This window comes from Mesoplodon bidens (assembly GCF_964165515.1).
Source record: "Mesoplodon bidens genome assembly, chromosome: 4".
Classification (NCBI taxonomy): domain Eukaryota; kingdom Metazoa; phylum Chordata; class Mammalia; order Artiodactyla; family Ziphiidae; genus Mesoplodon; species Mesoplodon bidens.
The window spans coordinates 128,519,196-128,545,551 of record NC_138160.1 but is presented as its reverse complement, the minus strand read 5'-3'; the positions used below and the strand labels follow the sequence as shown (position 1 = coordinate 128,545,551).

Here is a 26,356-nt window from a genome sequence, read left to right as displayed (position 1 = left end):
GTTGGCTAAAGCATTCATTTTGAACTTACCCTGAAAACATTGGAGAATGACTTACAAGTAGCAAACGTCAAATTATTTTTTAGAAATTAATTGATAACTAGTGTGGAGGCTGAGCTGTAGAGATACAGGTAAACTAGTTAGGCTATGGCATCATCCTGAACAGAAATGATACACATTGAGGGCACGAAAGAGATGTTGGATTTGAAAGACTCTTGCCAGGTAGATGGATTTGGTGTGTGAGTTGAAGAGGAATATTCTAGAATTTCCCAGGATTCTGGCTTGAGTAGCTAGCTCATGCCATAATCAAGATAGATAAAACAGGAGGAGTTTGGGGGTATGTTGCTTATGAAATGCCCCTGGGCATCCAGGTTGAACTGTCCAGTAACAGCTGTGGAGATTTATATATAGACAGACAATGCTGGTTGGTGTTCTAGAAAGGTCAGGCTGGAAATCATGTTTGGCTGCCGTTAGCATGCATACAATAAGGTAGTTGAAGCCATAAATGTGGATGTAGTCATCTGGGGAGAGCTTACAATGCAAGGTGTTTATGATATGGGGTCCATGAACCAGACTTTTTAATAATCACGTGTATGTATATACATGCACATGTGAATATTTCTCCAAGAAAAGCCATACTTTCATCAGTCGCAACTGGATCTGAAAATTAAAACCTTAAGCAGCAGTGCTATACGAGAGACAAGGCCAAGGACATAAGCATTGAAAGGATAGATGGGATAGCACAATCCTCCAAGTTGGTTGGAGGAGATGCTAGAGAATGAGTGTGTGAGGCGCTTCAGGGGCTCTGGATCCCAGACGCTGCATGCAGACAGAATGGGTGCACCCTCCTTCACTCTGTGGGTAAGGATGAGGTTAGAGGCAGAATGATCAGGGTTACAGAAGTACTGCAAAAGGAAGACTGAAAACTATCCTTAAGCCTATACTCACACTCCCACTTCTACAGAGTTGAGAAGCAGAAGAGGGAGGGAGGACATTCGAGAGAGGCTCTCGGCAGGTGTGGGGCGGGGAGGGGGTGCGGGGGGGCGGGCGGGGGTGGTGCTGATTAGTCCTTACAAAGCCGTGTGCTCCAGTCAGGAGCTGCACGCCCACTTCTCTCACTTAGCTGGTATAAGGTGTTAGCCTCAATGTACTGATGGGGAAAATTGTGGCTCAAAATTCAGTGTTAGGACAGTAGTAAAACCTAAGCCAGATTTGGGTTTTCTGATTTCAACACAGTATGGAATAGGAGTCATGCAACATAAGAACTTGAAGGGTCTTCGAGCAATCTAGTTCTCTTCCCGCTTTCACCGATGGAAAAATTAAGTCCCCAAAGGGTTAACTGACTCACTCAGGACCCCAAAGCAAAAAGGAAAGAACTGGGTTTCTTTATGCTTTAACACTTTCTGTAAGGACAGATACTTTTGTCTGATGGGGAAAATGAATGACTGAATTACCCTCCAAATGTAAAGAGATGGTATTATAAAGCTCACTGGTGACCTGAATGTGTTTCTTAGTTAGAAACCCTCCCCCCTTGCACTTGAATAGTTTATACACAGTAGTATTTTATTAGCATAACAATTTATTAGCAGACAAATGAAATGACGCCTCTAGATCAAAACACATATAGGATCTTATATAATAAACATCACAAATAGACCCCAGATGAAAAGGATCTGCTATTAACCAATTCCCTCTCTCCTGCAATAGGCTGTAATCCATCAATAACTCATCCTCATCCCATAGAGGGTTAAGCAAGATTTATGTGGAATAGCATCAAGGCACTTGCTTTAATTTAAAAAGATATACATGGTATGAAACATATTCCCAAAAGTCATTAGCCTTGAATAAATTGGAAAAAAAAGGCAGTATACTTTTTTAGTGAATAAACAAGACTGAGATTTTAAGTTCATTCACCTCTCACCCTGATATTGTCTTGATTTGTATACAAAATTGCAGAGGAGACCAAAAATGGTAGCGTTTTATACAGACTGGTTTGTTCACACTAATTTTTGAGAAATCATGGCAGCATCAGAACTCAAACAGTAACTTCCCAACTGATTTGAATTGAAAAGGCAAGAGCAGTTTCATTCCAAGTAACTTATTATTTTAGGGATGGGGAATGGGCTATGGGAAAAGAACCTCCCTAAAATAAGTTTCTTAAAACTGCAGTTAAAAATCCTTTCTGGCTAAGGCTGCTTGTCTGTTTGCCAAGTAAAAACCTTCAGTTAGAAATTCTGTCATTGGTATTTTTAATAAGATTATAATTATTTGGCCAATTTTGGATCCATAATTCAAATCCAAGAAAGGTTATACAATGTTCCACCGTAGATTTACAAACATGGTAGCTCCAATAAAGGCATTTAGTGGCCTTCATTATTCCAGTTTTCATAATTCAATATCTCCTTCCTATTTTATATCACTAGGAGAAAAATAAAATACACGCCAAAAAATCCACTATTTGGTATAACTGTATTTAACATGTTTACTTTAAAATTTCAGGTGCAAAACCCTTTTTTAAAAAATAGTCCTTGTCAGGATAAAAATAACCTTATAAGAATAAATTTCCCCCACTCCTACATCTAAATTCTCCATTTCTAAAGTTACTAACATTAAAAAAAAAAACCCTAAAATTGTATACTTACAGTATTTCAATAGTATTTTACTTTAATAATAGGCTATGATAACAAACTAGCTGGTATATTATTTTGGCCTATTGCATTATCATTTTCATTCTTGCTATTAGCACTCAAATGAATGATTCCACTCATGATTATCTAAAATCCTTCCACCAAAAAAAAAAAAAAGGCAAATTAGTTCAGAGCCTAAAAGCCTTCTAGATCCAATTTCTTCCTTTTTGCAGTTCTTAAAGCCCAGTTTCAAATAAGGCATCACTAGAACAGATAAAACTGTAGAAGAAAAAGAAGAGAAACATTAAAGAACAGAAAAATTAAGCAAAGTCTAAATCCTATTGATTGGATTCTTACCTTGTCACTGTGCAATCATTCCTTGAATAGACGAGGGGCATCCTTGTTTGCCTCAGCTGCCTGCCTCCTGCTCAGACCTCAGTCCAGGCTCAGCTTAGTCCCTCCATAAAGCACCTCCAAGTGTCGCCATGTGTTACTAAAAGAGTTAGCATATAGCCCACCTACTGGATTTAGTACTGTAGTCCCAGCACCTGGCCCAGGGCCCTAGACTCCTGCATAGGTCCTCAGGAAGTATTTGAGGTATTGTCTACATTGAAGTTATGGCTCATCTATAGCAACATATAGAGGAAAACAATTCATTAAGAACATTAATAAGGATCACAAAGCTTGAATTTATCATTATAACTTCTAGGCTCAATTTAAGTTCCCAAGAAATTCACTGTAACACTTTTCTTACTTTTATATTAAGATCCAGGCTAACACCCAGACTGTGTGATCTTAAATGACAAATTACTGAGAATACCCATGCAGAGAATTACAGTTCTTGTTAAAATGTGGTCATTAGCATTAGAATAGCCTAATGAACTCATCTGACACCCTGACACAGTTCAAAGATCACCATTTACCATGCTGTAAATTTACCAACAAATTTTGGCTTCAGTCTACTAACGTTTAAAAGCTAAGTCAGACTAGCCAAATTGTGTTTTCCTTTGATTCTTCTTAAAAAATAAAAATAAAAAAAGTCAACTAGGCATCTGTCAATTTTACTACCATCAGAGGCTACAGTCACTCAGTCTAGTGCTCTGGAGTAAGTCAACCCGGGCTTTGGCCCCAACCTTGGCTACCAGCTCTTTCAGCTTTGGTGAATCTGGCCCTCCTCTTCTGGAAGCAGAATCCAGTTCTGAGCTTGCTTTCAAACTAAGGTGTGGCTCTTAATCCTGGTCTTCCTACTGTTGTGCGTGGCTAACCAGGGATTGGATTCTATTCAACTGAGTCCCTCTCCTTTATCCCTTGTTTGGACAGAGACAGTCTTTGCAATGGTCTATTCCCTTCATCTCTCTCTTGAATGTTACCCTTAGTCTCTCGGTGCACTGGCCCACTCCACCCCTCTGGTTGTTTTAACCATCAAGAGTGTACACATATTTCAATTAAACGACCATTTTAAGCTATTCAGAATTTTGTACATTTATCAATAAGCAATGAAAATATGCTTCACTTAGACTCTAAAGTTTAGAGTAAGCATGATATCTTCATATCAGTAACGTGTGTAAAATATCACCTAATGAATTAAACTCCAAACCCTTGAGTAAGAAAGCAAACAAAAAATATTAGTTTTATTGGTGAATTAGATTTTGGTTTCAGGTTTGATTCCTTTAAATACCAGCAATCAAAAAATCTGAACATGTAAGTATAGGCAGACTTCAAACCAAGCAGAGAAGGTAAGATTTAAATTCTAGTGATACCTTAAATATTTTTACAAATGGCTTTCAAAAGCAGAATCTCGGGGCTTCCCTGGTGGCACAGTGGTTGAGAGTCCGCCTGCCAATGCAGGGGACACGGGTTCGTGCTCCGGTCTGGGAAGATCCCATGTGCCGCAGAGCAGCTGGGCCCGTGAGCCATGGCCACTGGGCCTGCGCGTCCGGAGCCTGTGCTCCGCAACGGGAGACGCCACCACAGTGAGAGGCCTGCATACCGCAAAAAAAAAAAAAAAAAAAAAAAAAGCAGAATCTCTTGTTTGTTTGGGTAGGTGGGAGAAGAACAAACCAGAACACAATTCAAGAATCTGCTAACTGCATAAAGTTCCAGAATTGCTTAGATCCACATTATGGACAGAAACGGCAGGTAAAAGACAAACCCTGTTACTCTGTTCTTTTAAGAGATTTTCCAAATTCTATGGGTTTTTTTGTTTTGTTTTGTTTTGCTGTGGTAGGGTTTGCTAAATTATAGAGTCGTCTTGAACATGTACTCATTACTCTGTCACATGGCATTGGATATCTACAATGATCTGGATTCAAACCTGGCTTGGGGAGGTACAAGAGGGGCTGAAAACAAATGACAACCAAGACACTCTGATTTTACTATTACTATTCATAAGACTGGAGAGAAACAGCAAATACTGGCTACGAACAATAAGCAAAAGACACGAATACAAACAACAGTTAACATTTCTGAAATTCTAGACTTAAGTTCTAAAAGGATGTTAAAACTCAGGACACTATTACATTTAATCATGATGTCAATCACCTCAAAGACAGAAATCTAGCTCCTAAGAAAACTGCTTTGTTTTAATAACAGAAAGGCATTTTTCATGTAAACTGATGGGCAGAGCTCTACCAAAAGAAAAGCAACACTTGGAGTTTATGGAGCCAGCAAGAAAGATGGTTCAAAGTCTTCCACTCCAATAGATGCCCTACACATAGGCTTTGCTTCTTATAAATATTTAAACTGTTTAGAATGTAGGAGTGGGTTAAAAATGGTTTTTCACTTTTGCAATTTTTATCTTGTTTGTTTAAAATGGTGTGCTAAGTGTTTCAAGTTCACATCAACTAGTCTCCTAGTCCTAACTTTGGAAAACCTGTTTTTTTTCCCTCACCCTTAAAAGTACAGATACAGAACTATAAGCTTTCAATGTCAGACATACTTGCTTTTCAAAAGGAAGTACTTCTGGGCCAAAACCTGTGACCAGCTATCATAAATAATACACCCACAGAACTTAGGTTGTATAAGTGTGATGCTTCTAAACTCTCTTACATAATAGTTTGAGGTGGCCTAAAGAGTTAAACGCTGTCACTGTCATCCATATTTATTGTACATCAATAGGGTACATGGCAGTAAGCATTAGCTTTGTTTCACTAAAACATCTACAATTATTGATGTTCTTTTGGAAGCACTCTTATCACTTCTATGCATTCTCTTCCACTGGTTATAATAAATTTTTCTTGCAGAGTAAAGATGAATAGCAGCTTCTCAAATATGAGAAAGACTGTCAATTCCCAGCTGACCCTTGCTAAAATACAATGGGAAAGAAAAAAAAATTCACTGCTAAATAAACAAAGTCTTAAGGGAAGCTGTCAATCATTCCTTTTTGTAATTTGTCCTGAACAGTTTGCCTCAAGCTCATTTAAAAGGCTACATAAAATTGCTGAGTTAGCATTTTGCCTTTTCTCTGGCAAACTCATCACTCACTGGTAATCAGACATAGCAGTTTAGGACAGATTCCATGGGAAACACACTAAATGACTGAAAGTTAAAACAGAGCTTAATGGTAGAGAAATACTCAGAAACAGGGACAGATAGGGATCACAGAAGAGACAGAGGGGATTCTCATTATGTTGGCTGATTATGAAGAGCTCTTTTCTTACCTACTTACCCTAAACAAAAAGGCTGACTAAAAACATCAAATGTATCACCAAGAGCGTTCTGTATAATATGGGGCTGGCTGGTAGGATTTCACAAACCTGCTCAGCCATCAGACTCCTGATAAGACTGTGCCCGAGAGAAATGGTGCTTTCTTATTAAAAGCCAGAGATCCGACTGCCATCTGGGGAGCAAAGCCAGGGAATAGAGAATTACAAGTGAGAACAAGCTTGTCTAGTTACTACCCTGTACCCCAGAAGCCTCTTGACCTGCTGTTAGGAGAGCACACACAACATTCTCTCCCTACTTCCTTTCTACTCCCTCTCCAAAGAGCCATGCCAAACAGGCTCCAGCACTTCTCATGTAAATGCCAACTTTACCCCTTTACCTCCTGGAGAAGGAACAGTCCAGATGCAAATCTCCTAAAACAGGACGGTAATTAAGTTTTGGGGCTACTTTACAGTTCAATTCAATAGATATTTATTTAATTCCAAGAATATCTCATATTTGCAAGAAAGCTTCAAAGCACAATATTTTCTTCTTTTTGATTCTGCCTAACTAAAAGCTCTGCTGCATCTGTGTACCTACAAAGTCCATCAGTTTCAAAGGAAGAATTCTGTCGAGCCAAAAGGTTAAAATTTCTAGTGTGCAACAATTTCCAGTTCCATAGTATAAAATGTTAAAAAACTTGAAATTTTAACCTCTGGGGCTAGACAGTATTCTTCCTTCTATTTACTTTCTCAGTCAGTCACTGGAAAAACTCAGACCATTGGGAACATATATATCTTTCTGATTTTGAGAGTCTTCTGCAAAAGCCATTGCTTCATATATACTATAAAAGAGAAGGTTTTCTTCTTCCTTTTTGCAGTACTCTCCCCGGGCCAGCGAATCCCTCACAGAGGGATTGCACTGAGCCAGCAGAAACTGGATGCCAATGGCTTCATAATCTCTGCGAACTTCTTTCAGTGTGTGGATCCCTGCTGTATCTAAAAATTGCATTGCACTACAGTCAACCACTATGGTATGGAACTCTAAGGGATCATGGGAAAGTTGCACTGAAACTTCATCCCGGATTCCACTGAGAGTTGCTGTTTCCTTTTTGATCTTTTTCTTTGCTGCCTTCTTCTGAGCTGCCTTTACTAAGACTGGGTTGACAGTTTTTTTGTATAAGGAAGATTTAAAATATTCTTTGTTTATGTAGTAGAGAGGGGCTACAAAGCGGAAAATCTTGATGCCTGACTTAGCCTGAAGGTTCTTGTAGGCAGACATGGATTCAAAGATTTCAGACTCTTCCACCACACCAAGCAATGAAGTCTTTGGCTTCTGAGTGCGAAGGATGACACAAAACATAGAAAAACAAACCCCAACAAGCAGGCCTATTTCAGTACTTATCAGTGCAGAGGATAGCATAGTAACAAGCCAGATAACTGTGTCCATTCTGCTAATCCTCCACATCTCGGGCAGATCCTTAAATTTACGTAGGGCTCCCCGGAGATTTACAATAGTGATCACACCAAGGACACTTTTCTGAAGGGAATAGAATAAAGGAGCTATTACCAAGAGGACCAACAAAAGAACCAGAGCTGTCACCACACCAGAAATCTGACTTTGACAGCCTGTGGATTCTTTAACCAATGTCTTTGCAAGAGCTGCACTAGTAGCAAAGCAGTGGAAGAAGGAAGGAATGATATTGCAAAAGCCGATGGCATACATTTCCTGATTAGCTTTGACTGTGTAGCCATGTTTCTTGGCAAACATCTCAGAAAGTGATACAGTAATAGCGAACCCAATGATAGAAATAGCTATTGCATCTACAGCCACATTAGGAATTAAGTTCCAGTCCGGTGCTTTGGGTGGCAGAAACCCAGTGGGAATATGTCCAGCAATACTGGTATTGTATTTCTCATTTAGTTTTCCAAAATGAGAGGCTAATGTGGCTGCCACAACAACAAAGAGTTCAGTAGGAATAGGTGCCTTAAGTTTGGACTTGAAGCGCTCATTGAGTTCTTTGGTTGGCAAAAGAACCAAAAGGCACAAAAGGCTGGTGATGAGATCACAGATATTGGTCTTATGGATGTTTCTGAAGATATGTATCCAAGTAGTGATGAGTGATCCCACGCCACTACTCCGAGGAAGGCTGAGTCCAAGGAGATACTTGGCCTGAGATGTAAGAACTGTGAAGGAGGCACCAGTGACAAATCCACTCAGCAAGGCATCTGAGAGGTAAACTGAAACAAAGCCCACTTGAAAGAAGCCCATCGCTACCTGGAAGGAAGGATATACAAGTGTTAAATATAAATGGAAAAGAGCTTCTAAATCCTGTATTCCCCTGGTATTTCTTTGTATGGAGACATACCATCAGAGCACCACAGAATGTCAGAGCTAGAAAAAAAACATAATCATTTATCAATCCTCTCATTTTACAAAGAGAGGGCTCATTTTACTGACACTCAGAGGGCTAAGCAACTTGCCCAAGGTCACAGTGTTACTGACTAGCCCAGACAAGAGCTTAGGATTGCTACCTTCTTGCACAATGTTTCTTAAACTTGAATAAGGTTCAGATCGCTTTGAAAAAGAAAATATTTCTCAAGGATCCATGAGAAATCATAAAAACACAAGTTGGAAAAATTCTAATTTAAAAAACATGTATTTTTCTTTAAATTACGTATCATTACCGTAAAGTTTTAACTGATAAAAAACTAGATTCACATCAAAACAGAATCACACTTTAAAAATTATTATAGAATTCTTTAATCTAACTTCAAACTGAGAAACTCTTTTCATCCAATGCATATGTGCTTATGCCATACTGCCTCCCATGTTAATTCTATATCCTCAAAGATATAACATTTTCTTTCTTTCTTTTTCCTCTTCCCAATAATTCCTCAGAATTCTACTGCACCCTTCCTCATTCTTGGTGAGGCATACTAACAAAAAAGCACAAATGAACTCTGAGGAGCACAACTCTTCTGCACACCAGCTCCTTCTCCCTCTCCTTCTATCCAGGCACCGAATAAAGTGAGCTACTCTTCCCCCTCCTATATTGGTTCCACATGTCTGTAACAGAGAAGAGGTTTAATGTTGGCACTGACTCCTGAATGCCAAAAGGCAGAGGCATGATGAAAATGGCAGATTAGTGGATTCTATGGGAGACCCAAAAGAATTTCATTTCTAATCCTTCTCCTGGCTGATAGCATGAAATAGTGGTCCCCAACTTCTTCCCTTCCTGGCAGTCCAAGAAAACTACTGTCTTTAGTGAGAGTCGCTCATTAGAGCAGCAATTCTAAAACAAGGGGTGAAGTCATCTGTAGTTTGAAAAACTCTTGCACTCTTCCTCTCCCAACCCCCACTCTGTTGCCCTCTTCCCTGTTAGTGCTGACTCTGCCAATAACCAACCACAAATAACTTCAAGCAAATCTGATAGTTCTCGACATACAAAATTAAGGTGGTCTGAGGTCCCTTTCTGGTCTGAATTTTTACAATCAAATAATTAAATTCTGGCTGACTGAAATTCATTGGTTAAGAGGCTGCCTAGGGTTGAGAAACTAGAAGCAGCCGTATCTTACCTGTGGAGTCAAACTGGGGTTTAAATTTTGGCTCTACCTCTTCCATATCCTGAGCAGTCAATAAACGGTATCTTTAATTATTACGATTGCTAAGTTCCCTTAGAGATCTGAGATTTCATGCATAGTGATTTCTTTTGCCAGAAACAACCACTTATTCCACAGTTTCTTACCTGATAAACTCCAGCCATAAAGGTTACAGTGCTGCCAACTATAATTGCATAGCAACTTTTGTCACATATCTTGCCTGATGTCTGGCTTAATAATGTGCTCTCATTTGAAACCACTCCTAAAGAAGGAGCAACGTAGGCAGTGTCATAGCCAGCTTTGTATAGTTCTCGGTCAACTACTTCACCAATCATAAGGCACAGTACTCCAAAAATGCCCACAGAAATGTGACGGGAGGTACCCAATAGGAAATAAATGAAGCTGGCAAAAAAAGATGTGTACAGACCATAGACAGGTTCTTGGCCAGCCAGGAGAGAATAAGCAATGGACTGGGGCACCAATAAGATGCCCACAATCAAGCCAGACATCACATCTCCTAAAATGTTTTTCTTCAGATTATATTTTGGGAGCCACTGCAAAACAGGAAGGAAGCCGAAAACAGTATTTCTGGCTTTGGTTGAACTGCACTGGCAACTCTTCTCTAGTTTTTTGATGACAAGTTGCTTGAAGTTAGTATCCGGTTTCTCTTGAGGCTCCAAATGGATCCTAGGATAAGGTCTGCATTGATCATTGGTCTCAAATTGCTGGAAGTCATTACGTGATTCCTCTTCATGCTCCAGATGGATCCTAGATGGAGGACTGTATTGGTCATCTTGCTCTTTATTTTTCAAAGACATTTCTGGAGATAGATGTTTCAGCCTCCTACCCCAGAGAAAATACAAGGGTTAACTGATTAAGTAATTCTCAGTACTCACACATTTTAACAGTCCTACTTGTCATTCATGAGAGTTAAGAGGAGTTCACTTGGGGGTAGTATCTTATATTCACTTTCCTTAGTTGAGCCTCATTTGTCTTGATCCAGGAAAAAAGAATCAGACCAAGTTAAAGCAAATAATTCACTGAGTACAGGACTTCCCAAAAGTATAAACTATCAAGGATTCTTCTCCATCTCTGCCTGGCTCACCCTGAAATTTTTTTCTCCAGAAACGGTATTGGGGTAGCCTGTCTTCTCCATTCTATATGCTACTAACAGTCTTATTTTCAGATTTTTCACTCCCACGAATACTGCAAAAGAGGACCTGGTCTCAAACCTTGACACCTACCTTACCTGCAAAAGTCCCTGAAACAAGGAAGATGGTTTCTTTGTTTTTGTTTTTGTTTTTTCAGGGGGTGGGTCCTTTTTAAGATAACCTACCAGTTGTTGAAAATAAACAGAAAGAAAATGTGAGTGACAAAGTAAAGATATGTTTTGAGAAAAAAAAAAAAAAAACCCAGCACAGAATACATTTGTGTCTTTGAACAACATGCTCTGGTTTGGTAGGAAAGAAAAGAGAGAAGCTGATAAGAGACTGTTGAAGGAAACAAACATCAACAGCATGCAGTAGGCTAATGGGGTAAGTGTCTGATCTCTGAAAGGTTTTGTTCTATTCAACTTTGTTCGAGTATAGAGTCATGTCTGCCCTATGGGCAGGATCTATATTCATGCAAAGAAAGATTCGCTTTACTATCCTAAGTATACACTCTAAAACATAAACTGAGTGGAGGAATAATGTTGCCCAACACTTCAACTAGGAGGAGATCCAGGTGATCCTGCATCTCCGGGTCCTAAACTATAAAACTACTGCCATAAGACCTACTGCTAAGAACTACAGGAAAACAAAGAAGGTAAAAATAAGCAAAAAGAGAGGAGGGACAACAAAAAATAAGTCTTGTAATAAGAGTAAAAGAGAAGGAAGAAGAAACAGACCTTCAGAGGAACAGAGTGTAAACTGCCAAACACTTCACAAATCAGTGGCTTTGCGTTGGCTGTTTGCTTAGCTTAGAATGGCCATCCAACTCTCTATCAAGACCCCAGTCACTTTTAAAACCCTGTTAAAATGCTATCTCTTCTTCAAAGCACTGACCCCAGCCCAAATGAATCTGCGTCCCATAGCACTTCACGCCTCTGTTACAGGACTAACCATACTTCTGTATTAGTTAAGGAAGAGTCTCTCCAGGTCCTGGAGGAAAGGACATCTTGCTCATCATTGTAATCATCAACAATGTACAGTAACTCTGAGATAGCAGGCTTACAAAATGTTTGAATGAAGGAAATAATAAATGAATAAACAAATTTATGACTGTGGCCAATAAGAGATAAAATATATTAGACAAAGGACTCGGGTAGTTTCCTGCCTCAGAACTGACAGGAAGATAGGCCCTTGTGAGGTTCTATAAGCCTAATATTGCCAAGATGCCATAATCCAGGACCCACGACCCACTGAAGAACACAATATTTGTAAAAGTAACCCACATTAATTTTGTTTAGGATAAAAGGGCTATAGCTGGTCATCCCACTGAACAAGAGTAACAAACAGTACTTACATTGATGGTCTTGTTAAATAGATAAGGAAGAAAAGAACAGATTTAGATGACCACTTACCCTGGGCAAGTCAATCAGATTGGTGAATACACACAGCAGCTCTTCATTCCTCAATGCAACTGGTCTATAACTCTCCTCTCACTTCCTACTTTCAGGCCAAGCTAGTTTGAGTGCATTCCTTATGTCCTTCTATTTTGGAATAGTTCTTAGTGAGTTCTGGGCCAAAAGGCTTTTCCAAACCTAAAAGAGGCATAAGAAAAAACTAACAAAATTCAAATCTTGCCCTATATGGCAGCTAGCTGGAAAGGAAAAAGATAAAAATTAATACCAGAAAGTAAAACAGGATGACGGAAACTGTAAGAAAGAACTGAAATGTAATACTAAAAGTGAAAAACATGGTAACAGAGATAAAGAATGCCTCTGACAGGACCATCAGACCTGACAGAGCCAAAGAGAGAATCGATGAAATTGAAGATAGGTCGATAAAAATTACCCAAACTAAAACAGAAAGAGAAAAACAGAATTTAAAAAAATGAAAAATAATAATTTAAGAGAACATCCAAGAGCTGTGGGATGTATTCAACAATCTAACTTATGCATAATTAGAATCCCAAAAAGAGAAGACAGAGAATGGGTGGAAGGAATATTTGAAGACATAATAGCCAAGAATTTTCCAAAATTAATGACAGATACCAAACTATAGATCCAAGAATCTCTGAGAATACCAAGAAGGACAAATATAAAATCAAACCAAACAACACAGTACCACACACCTACACATATCATATTCAAACTGCTGAAAACAAAAGACAAAGATAAAATTCTAAAGACATCCAAAGGGAAAAAAAAAACAACAACACACTACATACACAGGAACAAAGATATGAATTACAGCAGACTTCTTATTGGAAACCATACAAGCCAGAAGATGGAGTGATACCTTTATCACACAAATATAACTGTCAACCCAGAATTCTATCCCCAGAGAAAATATTTTTTGAAGGATGAAGAAGAAATAAAAACTTTTTCAGACCAACACTAAGAGAATTTATTGACAGCAGACCAGCACTACTACACACACAGACACACACACACAGACACACACACACACACCAGACAAAAACTCAGGTCTACATAGTACACAACAAATAAAGTCTAAGAAATGGAACAAATGAAAACAATATATATATATATATATATATATATATATATATATATATATATATATATTTTTTTTTTTTTTTTTTTTTTTTTTTTTTTTTGCGGTACGTGGGCCTCTCACTGTTGTGGCCTCTCCCGTTGTGGAGCACAGGCTCCGGACACGCAGGCTCAGCGGCCATGGCTCACGGGCCCAGCCGCTCCACGGCATGTGGGATCTTCCCGGACCTGGGCATGAACCCATGTCCCCTCCATCGGCAGGCAGACTCTCAACCACTGCACCACCAGGGAAGCCCAACAATACTTACTTTTAACTAAAAAAATATATATCTAATTGCTCTAAAAAAAATAACTGTCTAAAGCAAAAATAGAAATGCATTTTTACAGCACATGCAAAAAAAATGCACAAAACAAGAGCACAAATAATGGTAAGGGGAATTAAGAATTGTAAGGTCTTATACTATATATGAAGTAATATAATACTATTTGAAGGTAGGCTCTGATTAAAGATGTACATTGTAAACTCAAGGGTAACCAATAAATTTTTTTAAGATATAAATAATAAGCTAATTGTGGAGACAAAATAGAATAATAAAAAATTCTCAATTAACTCAAAAGAAGAATGAGACCCAAAACAGACAGAACACATTGAAAACAGCTAGCAAGATGGTAGAATGTAATCCAAACATATAAAAAAAAAAATCACATTAAATGTGAATAGTCGGGGCTTCCCTGGTGGCGCAGTGGTTGGGAATCCGCCTGCCAATGCAGGGGACACGGGTTCGAGCCCTGGTCCGGGAAGATCCCACATGCCACAGAGCAACTAAGCTCGTGCGCCGCACCTACCGAGCCTGCGCTCTAGAGCCCGTGAGCCACAACTACTGAAGTCCACGTGCTGCAACTACTGAAGACTGCACGCCTAGAGCCCATGTTCCACAGCAAGAGAAACCACCGCAATGAGAAGCCCGTGCACTGCAACGAAGAGTAGCCCCCGCTCACCGCAACTAGAGAAAGCCCGCGTGCAGCAACAAAAACCCAATGCAGCCAAAAATAAAATAAATAAATATTTTAAAAATGTGAATAGTCTAAACATGCCAATTAAACAGATTGCCAGATAAGATTTAAAAAATAAGACCCAACTATATGCTGTCTGTAAGAAACCCACTTTAAATATAAAGATATAGATAGATCATAATAAAGTGAAATGTCTTGACCAATTTAGTAATTCATTTAGCTTGTGTAAGTGACTGAGCCAGATAATAAATTCCAGATTTTAAGACTCCAAGAATAGCTTTTTGAGCATGTTACTATTCCTATCACCTAACTAGCTTTCTCTAACTTCAGGTACTTCTAAACACTTTGAAATTCAGTTATCCTACACATCCCAGTTTCACCTACCTACTACCCAAAATGACCTGGCACTGACATCTACAAACTTGTACCCAACTCTCCTTTCTCTATACTCATGGCCATAGTCCTTTTCCATCTCCAGCTCTCAAAAAATTAGGTATTCACTCACAAACAGTCCTAGAAGTGGAAATGATTTAGCCATCAGTCTGAATCCAAAAACCGTCTATAGTCTTTTACTGATCCTAGTCACCCCCTAAAATTCTCCTCAAAACTACTTTTTTCCCCTTTTTTCAAGCCTATTTTAAAACCCCAAACAATATAAAACTACATTAAAAATTATCTTAAACTAAATTGTAGGTATGACCTCCATACAAATTAAGCTTCTTGAGAGCAAGCTCCATTCTGTTTCATCTTTGTATCCCCTGAAGTGTCCAAGTATATGCTTTCGAAAATAGGAATGAAAATATTTGCTAAATAAATAACTGAAATACAGAAAAAGTAGAATGCAAAGCAATATTTACTTTCAGGTGGAAATATCTACTCTGGAACAAATTTTTCAAGTATCCCTTTTTGCACAAAAATCTTCTCATTCCCCCAAGCCTGTTACTGCTTTCAATTACAGTATTCACCAATTGCTTCATGAAGAATGAAGTTACAGTGTTTATCCTTGAAATATAGTCTATAGCCAGACTCCCATTTTCAGAAAGTTGGAATACATACTACATATTCCATGAAATTCAGTAAAATAGGATTCTCCTGTATCATCTAGGGTAGTTTCTCCCTTTATCAACATTGATAATTGGGAGTGAAGAAGAGAAAGGTTCAAGAAGAAAACACTTGAACCTTCCACATTACCTTGCAGGAACTGGAGGAAAAAACCAACAAAACATTTGAAAAATATATTTACATATTCATATATTAAAGTATAATGGCAGTTCAGGCAACACAAAAAGGAAAAACATTTCTGTACTTTCTTCTTTAATTAGGCACAGGCAGTGTGACTACTTAGAAAGCTGTCTTATCCTGGTGACTAAACAGCAGCACTGGCACTGTTTCCCATGTGAATTACTGAGAGTCTAAGAGAACTGAACTAAAAGAGAGGGCTATCCCTTCTATGTAAGCCTGACAGCGGTCAGCCAACTTCTTTTTGAAATTTTGCAGATATAAGAGAAACAATGTCTACTTTTGGTAAGTAATTACAGCATATAATTTTAACCAATAGTGCATATGAAACAGTTTTGCAATTTGTGAAACTGAAATGCCTGTTTGGAAGGCAACAGTGTTCAGAGCCTGGTAAAGTCTGCCTCTGAAACATAACGGTTCCATATTCATGCTCTGCTCTGTGTATGTATGCCACAACTCACTGCTAAATAAAACTGAAGCTGCCAACTACTGGGATCAGAGCATCTAAGCAGGGAAGAAATCTGCAAGAGACAGAGCAGTTTAGAAAGGCTTCCAGGGAACAACATATCTCACCTGGGATCTGAAGTCTGGGTCGGAGATGAAAGAATGAGGGAAGGACTTGGAAAACGGATGAGGGAAAAGAAAACACAAATAGCAATAGTTCTGGGGTTGGAGGGAAAGAATGAGAAATAGTATGATACGTTTAGAGCACCAGATGCATATGGGAGATCAATAAGAGAGAAAGTGGCAAAGGTACCTAGGGGAGATTCTGGAAGGCTTTTATGCCAGGTTAAGAAAAGTAGACTTTCACCTGCAGTCAGTGCATAGGCGCTGAAGGTTTTCGAGAAAATCACTTACTGTATCACTCATTTGACAATAATTATCTTATTACATCTTCTGGTCTGTTACGTTATTCAATTCTTTTTCAAGCAAGCAAGTAATATTTTCCTTTTTGCCCTTTATGAATAAAAATTAGTTTAAGATTTTTTTATTTTTATAAATTTACTTATTTACTTTTATTTATCTATTTTAGGCTGCATTGGGTCTTCGTTGCTGCACACGGGCTTTCTCTAGTTGCGGCGAGCGGGGGCTACTCTTCGTTGAGGTGTGCGGGCTTCTCTCATTGCAGTGACTTCTCTTGCTGTGGAGCACAGGCTCTAGATGCGCAGGCTTCAGTAGTTGTGGCTCATGGGCTCTAAAGCGCAAGCTCAGTAGTTGTGGTGCACGGGCTGAGTTGCTCTGCGGCATGTGGGATCTTCCCGGAACAGGGATCGAACCCGTATCCCCTGCATTGGCAGGTAGATTCTTAACCACTGTGCCACCAGGGAAGTCCCTAAGATTATTTTAGAAAAAAAAACTAAACCATAAACAGGTAAAACCAAGACAGAGTCTCCATTTACACTGTCCCATCTGATCCTCCAACTCACTGTTGTCAGACAAGTTTAGGGAAGATAACAGCATTGAAAGGTCCGGGAAGCTAAGGATGAGCAAAGACTTCTGTAACCATCACCATCCCACTTACAGGTGCCTGCAACCAGGACGGCTGGAGCCCAGGCCACTGTTCCTTTGCCCTAGACTAGGAAGTTAATACTGTGAGAGGACTGCCCCCTGCCAGAGATGAAAATTCAGACCCATCTTTGATCTGTGAAGTGCCAACAAGCCTTCCAAGGATGGATTGGTTAACCTGCCCACCTCTCCACCCTCATTTCCTACTGGCCTTCTTGCTGTTCCTGGAACATGGCAAGTTGATTCCCTTCTTAGGGTCTTTGCACTTGCTCAAGTTCTCTGCCTGGAACAATCACACCCTCAGATCTCTGCAGGCCTTTTCTCATCCTTCATGCCTCAGCTTATATATCCTCTCCATACAATGGTCTTCCTTGACCATCCCAAATAAAATAATACTGCCACTCCATCATTCCCTAAACCCTCATCTGGCTTTATTTTCTTCACAGCACTTTCATAGAGACTTTTGAAATTATATTATGTATTTAAACTTTTTAAAAGCTATTATTTATAGTCTTTCTCATATCTACTATATCCCCAGTACCAAGAACAATGCTTAGCACATAGTAGGAGATCAGTAAATTCTTACGATAATGAGTAAGAAACCCAGTTTCTACCCACAATCAGTGGGTTAAGACAGATTTATAAACAGATAAACTATAACGTTCTAAGTGCCATAACAGAGGTTTGGCATACTCTGAGAGAGCAGAGAATAGGCTGTAGGCCAATGTGTGGAAGTTGCAAAGTAAGAAAAGAAAGGAAACCCAGGCAAGTGAAGGGTCCCAGGAAAACCCAAGACCCAGGAAGAAGTCACCTAGATTGCCAGATTCCTGGGGTGAAATTGCATGAGGTAAGACTGGAGTGAGGGACTTCCCTGGTGGCGCAGTAGTTAAGAATCCACCTGCCAATGCAGGGGACAGGGGTTCAATCCCTGGTCTGGGAAGATCCCACTTGCTGTGGAGCAACTAAACCTGTGCGCCACAACTACTGAGCCTGCACCCTAGAGCCCGTGTGCCGCAACTACTGAGCCCGCAGGCTGCAACTACTGAAGCCTGCATGCCTAGAGCCCATGCTCTGCAGCAAGAGAAGCCACCGCAATGAGAAGCCCGCTCACCGCAACGAAGAGTAGCCCCCGCTTGCCGCAACTAAAGAGAGCCTGCACGCAGCAATGAAGACCCAACGCAGCCAAAAATAAAATTTAAAAAAAATTTTTAAAAAGATCGAGTGAAAGATCAGTTTCTTATGTAATCCTTGTCAGCCTGGACTTCATCCTGTAAACTATGGCTGACAAAGGCATAAATTCCGAGACAAGGCAGGAATGGAGGTTTGACATTTCAGTGGTGCAATGAGACACGAGATGGTGCTTAAAGGAGATGGACACGTCTAACATGAATTCTGAGGTGGACCACACAAAAGGATAGTGCACGAGAATATGGAGGAGGAAATGGAAAGATAAGAGGCAACAAAAAGTTTGACTTACATTTCATAGGTTTGAGATCTCTATTAGATATCCAAATGAGAATGTCCAGTAAGCAATTAGAAATGGGGGTGTCAAGGATAGGAGAGAAGCCAAAATTGAAATAATAAAGGGGGAGGGGAAGAGTATATAGGTCATCAGCACATAAATAGTATCTCGTTTTTCTCTGAATTCCCATTGTTTAGATGCTCAATGTCAGATGAATGTATGCTTTATCTTCCCAACTAGATTAAAAAGGAGATATTTTATGCTTTTTGTGAACTCTCACAACACCCTGCATAGAACTGGGCACCCAGGAGGCACTTAATAAGTCTTCTGTTGTTTTTCTCAGGGCGCTTTGCAAGGGTACTAGAGGTGAAATTGCAAGAAGTCAGCAACTGCAGTTGCCGCCGTTTTGTCTTCAGCTTCACGATGTTTCCCTTGGCCAAAAACGCACTAAGTCGTCTCAGAGTTCGAAGCATTCCACAAACAATGGCAAGGCAGAGCCACCAGAAGCGGGCATCTGATTTCCATGACAAATATGGTAATGCTGTATTAGCAAGTGGAGCCACTTTCTGTGTTGCTGTATGGGCATATACAGCAACACAAATTGGAATAGAATGGAACCTGTCCCCTGTTGGCAGAGTCACCCCAAAGGAATGGATAGAACAGTGATCATCCCAGCTGGTTTAATACTGAATTGTTTCAAAATCAACTCATAATTGATGCCAAGTAAAAGCATTATGTACCCATTAAAATATGGCGTGATTGAAGAAATAAAGTACATTTGAAAACCTCAAAAAAAAAATAAATAAGTCTTCTGTTGATGGATAGAGTGGTTTTTATTTTTAAAAGTTATTTTAACAAAAAAATTTGAAAGATAATTAATACATTGCGCTGGGAATGTAAAATGGTACAAACACTGTAGAAAACAGTTTGGTAGTTCCTCAAGCAGTTAAACGGAATTACTATATGACCCAGCAATTACACTCTTAGGTATATCCCCAAAAGAACTGAAAACAGGGATCAAACAAATACTTGTACACAAACATTCATAACAGTATTACTCACAATAGTCAAAAGGTGGAAACAACCCAAGTATCCATCAACAGATGAATGGAAAAAAAATTATGGTCTAAGCCACACAATGAAATATTATTTAGCCATTTGAAAGAAATGAAGTTCAGGGATTTCCCTGGTGGTCCAGTGGTTAAGACTCCGTGCTCCCAATGCAGGGGGCCCGGGTTCAATCCCTGGTCAAGGAATTAGATCCCACATGCCGCAACTAAATAAGATCCCGCATGCCACAACTAAAGACCCAACGCAGCCAAATAAATAAATAAATATTTAAAAAGAAATAAATAAAAGAAATGAAGTTCTGATACTCTTCATCTACAACACAGATGAGTGAAAGAAGCCAGACACAAAAGGACAAATATTATATAATTCCACTTATATTAAATATCTAGAATAGGCAAATTATTTTTATAGAGACAGAAAATAGATTAGAGGTTACCAGGGACTGGGAGGAATGGAGAGTTATTGCTTAATGGTTACAGAGTTGCTGTTTCAAGTTTTGGGAATAGATAGTAGTGATGGTTACACAACATTGAGAATGTACTTAATGCTACTGAACTGTACCTTTAAAATGGTTAAAATGGCCAATGTTATGTTATATATATTTTAACATACACAAAGCCAGGAGAGAAAGCATAGTATTGCAAGGTTCTTACACTATACATGAAATGGTATAATATCACTTGAAGGCAAACTGTGATAGTTAAAGATGTCTACTATATTGGGACTTCCCTGGTGGCGCAGTGTTTAAGAATCCGCCTGCCAATGCAGGGGACACGGGTTTGAGCCCTGGTCAGGGAAGATCCCACATGTCACGGAGCAACTAAGCCCATGCGCCACAACTACGGAGCCTGTGAGCTACAACTACTGAGTCTGCATCCCACAACTACTGAAGCCCATGTGCCTAGAGCCTGTGTTCCACAACAAGAGAAGCCACCACAATGAGAAGCCCGCGCACCGCAACGAAGAGTAGCCCCTGCTCGCTGCAACTAGAGAAAGCCTGCACGCAGCAATGAATATCCAACGCAGCCACAAATAAATAAATAAATAAAAATTTTAAAAGATGCATACTATAAATTCTAATGCAATCTCATTAATAATGAAGAGTTATGGCTAATAAACAATGGAGATAAAATGGAATTACAGAAAATACTAAATAATCCAAAAGAAGACAGAGAAGGGGATATAAACAGCTACTATATAAAATAACCTCGATCTAAGGTTTGCGGAAAACTTGAGAAGTTTTTTTTTTTTTTGGCTGCACTGGGTCTTTGTTGCTGCGCGCAGGCTTTCCCTAGTTGCAGCGAGCAGGGGCTGCTCTCCATTGCGGTGCGCAGGCTTCTCATTGCGGTGGTTTCTCTTGCTGTGGAGAACTGGCTCTAGGTGCGCGGGTTTCAGTAGTTGTGGCAGGCGGGCTCAGTAGATGTGGTGCAAGGGCTTAGCTGCTCTGAGGCACGTGGGATCTTCCCGTGTCCCCTGCATCAGCAGGCGGACTCTCAACCACTGCGCCACCAGGGAAGTCCCGAGAAGTCTTAGCATTAACCTAATATTAATGTGAACAAGTCATCTACCAAAAAAATCTCTTCTCCTAAGTGGAAAATTCCAGTTAAACTAGGCTGGAATAGGTGTGGACTATATAGTTCAGAAATAATTTTCCAGTACTCACACAGCTTATAAGCAGTAGAACCATGACGAGAATCAAGACCTGTCTGATTCAAACCTACTCTCTGTCTCTGGATTGCTTATTTGAAACTTTTCAAATATTCAGAAAAGTTGAAAGAATGATACATGGAACACCTTATTCACAATTCACTCATTTAACAATATACCAATTGTTAATGTTTTGCTACATCTGCACTACTTCTGCACTCTTCATACACTCAGGTTGGTTTGTTTGGGTTTTTTTTTTTCCCTCAACTATTTGAAAGTTGCAGACATACTTCAGCCTTAAACACTGAATTGAACCAATGTTTTTAACCACCATCCCATGTTGCCTCTTCTTCAAAAGAAGCATTCGTTAACAACAAGGCGTCAAACCATTTGGATACACTCTTCAAAAATCTGCAATGGCTCTCCAACTCCTACTGAAATATAGTCAAATAACTTTAGTATAGTCTTCTCTCTGTGAATAAGCCTGCAACTGCCTTTCTCTTTCTTCTTTTCATGCACCAGTGTTCCAATCACCAGTCCATGAAAATACTAATAAGCAGCCTTTGCCCTTTGGGGCCCTTGCTCATGTCGTTCCTTCAGTCGGGGATGTCTTTCCCTTCTATCTCCATCTATCTTGGTCCTTTTTCTAATCTTTTAAGTCCCACCTCAAATGACGTAGGAGAAGGGGGCTGAAACTTCTTAGGCTATGCTTCCCCAACACATGACATATAGCTATTTAGCACTCAAGTTTACATGTGTCTCAAACGAGAGTATCACTTTAGGGCAGACACCAAGTCATCCTCGTGTCTACATAAGCCAGAACCTAACACAATGCCTCCCACTTGCTATGTATGGTTACAGATCTATGTTTATTGAAATGAACAAACAGGTGAAGTTTCAAGTTAATATAATGAAGTCAAAAAAAAATATTCCTTGTTTTCCATTTATCACAAATGATTAACAATGCCCATTTATTTCTGTGATGCAAAAAGAAGAACTACTACAAGGCTTATATCAGTAGTATAAGCACTATGATATACCTTTTCTTGTACAAAGCCCAACATAAGACAAAACAATAAAATACCCAAGAGGAACATAGCTTAATGTAAACCATGGTAAAATAATTAAATAGTTCCTTGCATAGTAATTCACTGCTTTCAAAAAGATTTCATCTAAATAAAAAAACCAAAAACAGAAAGAAAAAAAATTTTAATAAAATTTTAAAAAAGATTTCATCTACATCTCCCACTTGCCTCCTCAGTAAATCTGAGAATCAGAGTATGAATTCCTATTCTCCAGTATGAAAAACATCAAAGTTTAGTCACTTGCTCAACTGGTAGGACCAGATTCTCAGTCCTCATCTTCCAATTTCCAAGCTTAGATCTCTTCTAAAATACCACACGAGGGCTTCCCTGGTGGCGCAGTGGTTGAGAATCTGCCTGCTAATGCAGGGGACACGGGTTCAAGCTCTGGTCTGGGAGGATCCCACATGCCGCGGAGCAACTAGGCCCGTGAGCCACAACTACTGAGCCTGCACGTCTGGAGCCTGTGCTCTGCAACAAGAGAGGCCGCGATAGCGAGAGGCTCGCGCACAGCGATGAAGAGTGGCCCCCGCTTGCCACAACTAGAGAAAGCCCTCGTACAGAAACGAAGACCCAACACAGCAAAAATAAATAAATTAATAAACTCCTACCCCAACATCTAATAAATAAATAAATAAATATACTTGCTAAATGAATGTATATCATTAAAAAATAATAACAAAATAAAATAAAATACCACATGACCCCCAAATTTATTTCCTTGCTAAGAGCTCTTAGGAGCTAGTTCAAAGCAATAATTTTATGGCCAGTGCTCACCTCATTTCTGAGCCTATTATTAATTTTAATAATTAATACAGTTCACAGTTGTATCCCCAGTACCTTGAAATATGTAGAGCACCTAATAAGTGCTTAACAAATATTTGTTGAGTGAATGGACGAATAATAACTTAAGAGCTATGTGGTAAAGGGCTTACCTGGCGGCACAGTGGTTAAGAATCTGCCTGCCAATGCAGGGGACACAGGTTCGATCCCTGGTCTGGGAAGATCCCACATGCTGTGGAGAAACTAAGACCGTGTGCCACAACTACTGAGCCTGCGCTCTAGAGCCTGCGAGCCACAACTACTGAGCCCGCATGCCACAACTACTGAAGCCCACGCACCTAGAGCCCGTGCTCCACAACAAGAGAAGCCACTGCAATGAGAAGTCCAGCACCACAGCAAAGAGTAGCCCCCACTCATTGCAACTAGAGAAAAGCCCGCACACAGCAACGAAGACCCAAGGAAGGGAGGGAGGGAGGGAGGAAGGAAGGGAGGGAGGGAGGCAGGGAGGGAGGGAGGGAGGCAGGGAGGGAGGAAGGGAGGGAGAGAAAGAAAGAAAGAATCCTCCTGCCAATGCAGGGGACATGGGTTTGAGCCCTGGTCAGGAAAGATCCCACATGCCACAGAGCAGCTAAGCCCGTGCGCCACAACTACTGAAACTGCGCTCTAGAGCCCACGAGCCACGACTACTGAAGCCTGTGCGCCTAGAGCCCGTGCTCCACAACGAGAGAAGCCACCACAGTGAAAAGCCAGCGCACCGCAATGAAGAGTAGCCCCTGCTCACTGCAACTAGAGAACGCCCGCGCGCAGCAATGAAGACGCAACGCAGCCAAACAAAAAACCAAAGACAAAAAAAGAATAAATAAAATAAATAAATTTTAAAAATATATAATACAAAAAATCTTTTTAAAAAAAAGAGCTATGTGGTGAAGAAAAAGCAGTTACTCCTCCCCCTCCACCCCCACACACCATAACCAAGTTTGTGTCAAGAAATTAGTCTGGGGCTTCCCTGGTGGTGCAGTGGTTAAGAATCTGCCTGCCAATGCAAGGGACACGGGTTCAAGCCCTGACCTGGGAAGATCCCACATGCCGCAGAGCAACTAAGCCTGTGCGCCACAACTACTGAGCCTGTGCTCTAGAGCCCGCGAGCCACAACTACTGAGCCCACGTGCCACAACAACTAAAGCCCACGTGCCTAGAGCCCATGCTCCGCAACAAGAGAAGCCACCGCAATGAGAAGCCTGTGCACCGCAACAAAGAGTAGCCCCCGCTCATCGCAACTAGAGAAAGCCTGCGCACAGCACCAAAGACCCAACACAGCCAAAAATAAATAAATAAATAAATTTATAAAAACAAACAAACAAACAAAAAAAACATACTAAAAAAAAAAAGAAAAAGACATTAGTCTGGCAATCATCTACCTGGGGGTTTATACTCATAAAAAGTAATATCAATGCACAAAATGACCCCTAGTGAATCTAATCTAGTCACCAAATCCCTGAATAGGTAGTCTCTAGATCTTCCTCCAGGAGGCAGCAAATTATAGTACAATACAATTATATCAAACATGAAGATCTGTTAAAATGCAGATTCTCAGACAAATCCAGGGATGAGGTCCAAGACTGCTCCCTGGGTGATTCTGAGTCAGTGGGCTGAGGGCCTATTTGGAGAATCACTAGGTATGCTCTGGAGTCAGACAGATCTCTATTCAGATCCCAGCTACACTGTTCAACAGCTGTATAGCACTGACTGAAAAATTTCATTTTACTCAGCATTAATTTCTCACCTGTAAAATGGGGATAACATTACTCAACTTGCAGTGTTGTTCTAAAACTAACCCAAGTAAAGTACCTAGCACAGCGCCTGGCACATAGCATTTGCTCAGTAAATGACAGCTACTAGTCTCCGTCCCTTGAGATTACTGAAGAAAAAAAAGGGGCTTATTCCTTGCCAACAGCTTTGGCACTCCATTTCTTCTTGACTCAACTTTCAAAGACAAGAACTTCTGCTTAACCCAACACTGGATATCGCATTAGTTCCAGATTTCACATAAAAAGCCTTAGGGACAAGGAGGAAAAAGGTACTAGAATGACTGCCAGAAAGGAGTTTAAGTCCTGAATGCGTCTAACTCACCGTGGTCCCCAATCTGTGCAAGGAAGGGCCCAGCCTAATAGTCTATGAGTTTGGTAAAGCTGGGTACAAGTCCTAGTTCTGCAAATGACTTGCTGTGTAATTTTCGGGAACGCTCTGTCCCTCTGTGTCCTTTCAGTGTCTCCATCTATCCAGTGAAAGAATTTCAACTTAGGTCTCTGAGTCTCGAAAAACTACAGGTCCTGATTTGTACTTAACCAGGTGTGTAGTTTTAAAAACCAAGGTAATCAAGTCCTCTCTCCTGCCCAAGCCTCAGTTCCCCCATCAGTCTAAGGTTGTGGTGGCGGCTCTTATCTCCTTGGTCCTGCTCCCAGATATCTGGGTTCAAGAAGGCGCTACGAGGACTCTGGCGGAAGAGCCGCACCGTTATCAGCGGGGTGTGGGGCACCCGGAGCGAAGTGTGGGGTGGAGGGTGGGCAGCCCTCTGCCGTCGGAGTTGGGTCGGGATCAGCCGGGTTGGGGGAGTGGGGCTTTGACGTTGGCCCTGCCTCCGCCCCTGCCGACAGAGGAAATAACTCCTACGCACACCCACCTCGCACGGCCCAGCCACGACCGCCCGCGGCTACCGTTGGTGCGCGCTTCCTCCCACCACACCTGGGTCACAGGCGAGGACGCCCCCAAGAGGGGCCCGCTGACCACGGGAAGGCCGGCACCGCTATCTCCCCCGCGTCTCGAGTCCCTCCCCTCTCCTCACCTCTCGAGTCTGGGCCGCCCTGTGCGACCAGGATCCAAGGCGCGTCCTCTGCCGCGGTGGGGCTGAGGGGATCGGGTGGCGCGGGCAGAGGCAGCCCACTCCCGGGCCCGCCTCCCTTTAACCCGCCAGCCCCCTTGCCCGCCCATCGCCCGGCCCCTGGAGGAGGCGGGGCCCATGGGAG

General features: G+C 40.8%; 2 protein-coding genes across 5 annotated transcripts; one reads left to right on the top strand and one right to left on the bottom strand.

Moving 5' to 3' along the window:
• Positions 1 to 4,654: 4,654 nt before the first annotated feature.
• Positions 4,655 to 26,356, bottom strand: SLC26A2 (solute carrier family 26 member 2). Of its 4 annotated transcripts, XM_081233606.1 has the most exons (5): positions 26,176 to 26,242; positions 25,464 to 25,608; positions 12,432 to 12,611; positions 10,015 to 10,711; positions 4,655 to 8,543 (listed from the first exon to the last, which is right to left on the bottom strand). In XM_081233606.1, exons 4-5 carry the CDS (start codon positions 10,684 to 10,686, stop codon positions 7,023 to 7,025), a joined length of 2,193 nt encoding a protein of 730 aa, XP_081089732.1. In that variant the 5' UTR covers positions 10,687 to 10,711; positions 12,432 to 12,611; positions 25,464 to 25,608; positions 26,176 to 26,242; the 3' UTR covers positions 4,655 to 7,022. The 4 variants fall into 4 exon arrangements, with proteins under 4 accessions (XP_081089732.1, XP_081089730.1, XP_081089729.1 ...); XM_081233604.1 differs by lacking the exon at positions 25,464 to 25,608 and having other exon boundaries at positions 26,176 to 26,252; XM_081233603.1 differs by lacking the exons at positions 12,432 to 12,611; positions 25,464 to 25,608 and having other exon boundaries at positions 26,176 to 26,356.
• LOC308616187 (cytochrome c oxidase subunit 7B, mitochondrial-like) lies at positions 19,097 to 19,549 on the top strand. The gene has a single exon (XM_081232349.1). It carries the CDS (start codon positions 19,174 to 19,176, stop codon positions 19,414 to 19,416), a length of 243 nt encoding a protein of 80 aa, XP_081088475.1. The 5' UTR covers positions 19,097 to 19,173; the 3' UTR covers positions 19,417 to 19,549.

Excerpts from the sequence above, each read along its gene's own strand:
- LOC308616187 (XM_081232349.1), top strand. The coding sequence starts at position 19,174 with ATGTTTCCCTTGGCCAAAAACGCACTAAGTCGTCTCAGAGTTCGAAGC.
- SLC26A2 (XM_081233603.1), bottom strand. The coding sequence starts at position 26,351 with ATGGGCCCCGCCTCCTCCAGGGGCCGGGCGATGGGCGGGCAAGGGGGC. Across the intron at positions 10,712-26,175 it reads GGGCGGCCCAGACTCGAGAG|GAGGCTGAAACATCTATCTC; the intron begins GTGAGGAGAGGG and ends TCTCTGGGGTAG. Across the intron at positions 8,544-10,014 it reads TTATGGCTGGAGTTTATCAG|GTAGCGATGGGCTTCTTTCA; the intron begins GTAAGAAACTGT and ends CCTTCCTTCCAG.